This window comes from Bidens hawaiensis, unplaced genomic scaffold (assembly GCF_021521415.1).
Source record: "Bidens hawaiensis isolate Kalapana, Puna unplaced genomic scaffold, B.hawaiensis_p1.1 tig00009774_1, whole genome shotgun sequence".
Classification (NCBI taxonomy): Eukaryota; Viridiplantae; Streptophyta; class Magnoliopsida; order Asterales; family Asteraceae; genus Bidens; species Bidens hawaiensis.
Window position 1 is genome coordinate 796544 of NW_027491730.1, and position 5277 is coordinate 801820.

Genomic DNA, 5277 nt, shown 5'->3' on the forward strand with positions numbered 1-5277 from the left:
TAATCTTTAACTTATTTGAAATATTTGTGATTAATTATTTTGATTCGTAACAATAAAATTTTGAAAAAAAGCCCGAATTATTGTTTCATTATAGACCTCTAAAGAGATTGAGACTAACGGTCATGAATAAAATGGATTATTAAAGATATATATTCAACATTTCCACCATTGACATATAGGATTTTGGATTTCCATAAAAAGTATTTTATCTTTTGAATTTTATTAGCCTGCCATGCAGATCAACTGGAACTAGCCAAACTATTCTTACATAGTTACATGCGGAGGTACATGTACATTTTGATATATCTATACAATAGACATGCACGGTGACCCAGTTACACCTACGTTCGGTGTCATTTTATTCTATAACCTTGAACATTTTACTACTTTCCGAAAATGACAAAAGAAATTAATAAAATCTACTTTCTAAAGATTTAATCAAGCGAAGGGAACATGGAAGATTCTCTCATGAGTTCTTCAAAGTCCCATTCATCAACTTTAAGTTCATCTCCTCCCTCCCAACAGTTTTCAAACCCTTCGGTCATCGTATGTACTTTGTGCTTGTTATCGTTATAGCATTGGTTCATGATGATACCATCAAGATTTTCGATTTTTATATCTTGATTGTTATTAGTCAAGTTATCTAATGGTGGGATATTAAAAAACTCGTCATCTAACCCTAAATTCCCACCAAAGATCTCATAACAACCATGGTAACTAATCCCATTACCATCCATGCCAACTTGATTCGCACCATAGCATGACGCATGCAAGATGGACATGTTTGAGCCGTGATGATCGTTGGTTAGGGGTAATTGTTCTATCATTTGGTTTATGTTCAAGGCTTGCAAAGCTAACGATGACGATGATGAAGATCGTCGTGTTGCATCCATGTACATAGCCATGATGTTGCTAGAGTCGTGCATGGACATCAATCCACCCATGATGTCCCTATGTTCGGAAGATGATGAATCATGACTTGTGTTAGGTGATGATGAGTTTGATTTTGACTTTTTCAATCTCTTTTTTACCGTAGAGTTCCAAAAGTTCTTGATTTCATTATCTGTACGACCAGGCAATCTCGCTGCAATTTGAGACCATCTACAAGTTAAGGAAATAAAAACTCATGTTAATTTAATAGGTATATGATAATTATATTACACGTAAAATACTGTATGAATGCATGCATTGCATGGGGGTTGGCTTCATTTTTAAACAAACTACTGAAATAGACAGTGGAGTATCTTCAACTCAAAGGTTATGTGTGTGGGCACACACCTTAACCTCTATTATCCCTTTCACATTGAGCTTTCTATGATTCTATCAATGCATTAAAGCATTGTAAATCAAATCTCTACAAATCTTTTCTAAGAGTTCGTTTTCCTACCATAATATCTTGTGGGCCGTCTACCCAACACGTATGCTACGATTTAACTGTTTGCATCATTTAGCAAAGTATTTGATGTATGGTATAACAAAGGTCTTAGAATTTGCAAACAATTATAGAATATATGATTAATTAAATTAGACTTTTTTTGAAAATGTTAAATGTGTATATATTCATTTTCACGATAACTAATCATAAATAAAATGAAGGTTTTTAATTTGGTGTGGTGTTAAATTATACAAGTGTACCATAATGCATGTTATATGTGGTAATTATGTCAAGTTAATCTTTCTTCAGTCCAATTATGGAAGAGATAGAACTCTTATTATTTCTCATTCTGCGTTAATGATTTGTTAGCCGGTTGAAGTCAAAAGCACAAAGATTAAATTTGTAAGTTGCACATTAATCATGCGACGACTTTGACGTTTTACTTACTAGATTATTATATGTTGAATCATGGGTATGCACCTTGTGTATATATAAAAAATGATCTACATACATGATATGTGTGTATGTGAGACAAGTTATGCATCAATTTACATGTTTCCATACTATATATTGATCTAGGGTTTGAGAGAGATGTTTATTTCTTATTTAATCATATATAATACCAAAATGAAAGTTAAAAACTTATAAAGACTAATGTCATCAAACGCTCAACTAGTTATTACTTTTAGTTGGCTTATTAGATTTTAATAAACCCAATTTTTGGACGGAATTAATTCCAACTTAGAAAATATTTATCGACAGTCCCAACTTTGAATGTATATTTTCTACCAATAATTTAATACATATTTTCTACGTCATCAAAAAGCTAACGGGGTCACTTGTCAGTCAGCTAGCATGGAATTGCTAGAGGCAGTGGCGGCCCAACCATTTTAGTGGCCTAAAGCAAAAAAAAATTTTGAGGCCTTTGTCGAGAGTTATGGAGATGAAATTATAAAATTTATAATACCTATTTTTAAAATTTATAGAGGGATTATCATGTTTTGTTTATGAAATTATAAAATTTTGATTTAGAACAATAATTTGATGTATATATCATACAAATTAAAATGAATCAAGTATACAAATTCAAGCTATATACCTGGAAAAAAATTGAAACAAAGTAAATTAGAAATGGCCATAGAAATCCGAAAAAAAAATGAAAATACAGATCTAGCGAGTCGAACCTGGGAGAAAATAGGAAACTTCCAATTTTACAAGTTAAAATCAAGTAAATACCATTGGACCAAGGTGTGTTAACTGGAAGTTTATTAATTACAAATTATTAGTATTCGTTTTTTACTATATATAAATAATTAAAATTTTTAAATGGAGGCTTTATTTTTTTTGTAGCTTGGCCCAATATAACTGTTGAGCCGGCCCTGGCTAGAGGAAAATACGTTCAAAATTGAGATTGTCTGTAAACGTTTTCTGAGTTGGGAATAATCCCGACCACTAAATAAAAGTTGAGATTATTAAAATCCAATAACTCTGTCTGTTAACACAAAACGAGAGCATTTGCGGAACAATATTGATCATAGATTCATACCTATTACCAAGAAGGGAATGAAGGTGAATGATTACTTCCTCTTCTTGAGGTAAAAAGGCACCACGCTTAAGGTCAGGCCGCAAGTAATTGATCCATCGGAGCCGACAGCTTTTGCCGCATCTTTGCAAACCGGCATTACGCGCAATGTCACTCCAGCAGCCTTGGCCGTTGGTAATCATGTAGTTCATCAGCTTCTCGTCTTCTTCCGGTGACCACAGCCCCTTCCTCATCTTCATTGTCTTCGCACTCGTTATCAAACTATGCTGCTCGTTTACACCTCCTATTGGTTTCCTCATGTTCTTTATATATCTATATACACACACGCACACAATGTGTGTAAAGTGTGTGAAAGAGAGATGTAAGAACTAGGGTTTGGTTTGATCCGATCGAATCTTATAACCTTCGAAAGTGGTTCTGATTTGGAGAAGTTTATTACTTTATAAATAGCCAGTTGTTCCTGTGTTTGTTTGTTTATGAGAGAGATGTGGGTCGTTGAATGGGATTGGTGATGATTATAACGATGACAGTAATGGTGTTTGCTTAGAAATGGGGTCATGAAAAAAAAGAAAATATTAATTTATATATATATATACATACGTACCGGCTTTTATCCATAGAATTTTTACTTTATTCGTTTTTAATATTTATATACTTTTTTGGATTTTAATTTTATTTATCGTAAGAAAGTTAATGATGCAAATTATAAGGTATTGATGATTAAAGGGTTTCACAAGTAAATGAGATGTTATAACTCGTTTTAAAAACTATCTCGGTTTGGTGAGACCCATTACCCGCTTATTTTTTTTATTATAAAATTGTTTCTTAATTATAAATATTTTTTTTTTAAATAAATTATTAATTTTTAGTATATCCTTTATTTATAGGAATTTTCATATCGAATATCTGGTGAGATTAGATGTTAATTTAATGAGATGTTATAACTCGTTTAAGGGTTATCTGGGTATGGTTAGACTCATACCCGTGAATTCGAGTCAAATATATGAGACACTTACATTTATAAATAAAACAATCTGATGGTTTGAGAAAAAGTAATGAACAACCAGAGAGTTTTTAAATGTTTCGTCTATATATATTTAAGAGATAGGGGAAAGTTAACGTACAAATGAAATTAACGTGCCAAACGTTAAGAATCATGTAGAGAATTACTCTATGATGTAATAACATAATTACTCTACTTGTATATGTAATTATTCTACATGGTTCTCACGTTTAGCACACATTAATTTCATTTTATTTGATTCAAACTATATATATACATATATATATATATATGGGTGAGTTAACGTACAATAATGGCTTATCGTACATTACGTACGCGAGCTCCTGCACCACCCGATCTTGATTGCAATTAGAACTACGCGGTGGCAGAGTTGTAATTAAAACAAAAAATACTTCTCGCACAACAGATCGTCATTTGCTTCAAGTCTTCAACCATAATCAAATCATCCACAAAATTAAAACAAAATCAAAATCGATAACCATTATCGCTATAGTTTAATAATCTTCAAATTGAAAAAAATGATGATTTAATAATGTGTAAGAGAATTTAGAATCATTAGTCGATTATGAAATTGCAGAATAATTCACTTAATTGAGCTATGATTATGTTTAAAATATTAAACCTTTAAATGTTCAACTTTAAAAGTTTAAACGTTCAAGCCAAAACTCAACCTTTTAGAAGTTCTAACTTTAGAAGTTCAGAACTTCTAAAATTTTTGTATTGAAGTTCTTAGTTTTGAACACCCGGATACATAAACCTTTAAACGTTCAAGCCAAATTCTTTAAACGTTCAAGCCAAAATCTCAACTTTAAACGTTCTGGCAAAAGGTTTAAAGGTTCAAGCTTAAAATCACTAAAACCCAAAAAATTAATCGACCGAAACTTCAAATTGATGATTAATTAGATTCATTTAAAGGTTAATTGATCAATTAAGTTCATCAATTTCAATTTTATCAAAATATAAACAAACCTGTGAACAATATTAGACGACGATGTATGATGACTGTGGATGGTGGCTTCGACAGTGGTCGAAATCGTTGTACGATGAGGATTGCTGAATGGTGACGACGAAGGCGGTTTAGATTGACAACATTTCATTTTGATTTCTTTTGAAATACAAAAATAAATTACTTTTACTAATATATGATTTTAGGAAATTAAAATATATCTTATGAATCCATAAGATATGTTATTATGTATATTATTAAATTTAATTATTTTTGTTTTATTTTTTGAACCACCCATGTATCACACGGGCTCTATTATAATCTATAATCTATATAAACGAAACCTTTAAAAGCCCTCTGGTTGATCCTTACATTCTCTCAAGCCACCA

At 31.4% G+C, this 5277-nt stretch overlaps 1 protein-coding gene across 1 annotated transcript; it reads right to left on the reverse strand.

The window, feature by feature from the left end:
- Nucleotides 1-278: 278 nt before the first annotated feature.
- On the reverse strand, nucleotides 279-3430 carry LOC143533505 (transcription factor MYB83-like). Its single transcript, XM_077028267.1, has 2 exons — nucleotides 2922-3430; nucleotides 279-1101 (listed from the first exon to the last, which is right to left on the reverse strand). Exons 1-2 carry the CDS (start codon nucleotides 3215-3217, stop codon nucleotides 435-437), a joined length of 963 nt encoding a protein of 320 aa, XP_076884382.1. The 5' UTR covers nucleotides 3218-3430; the 3' UTR covers nucleotides 279-434.
- Nucleotides 3431-5277: the final 1847 nt, after the last annotated feature.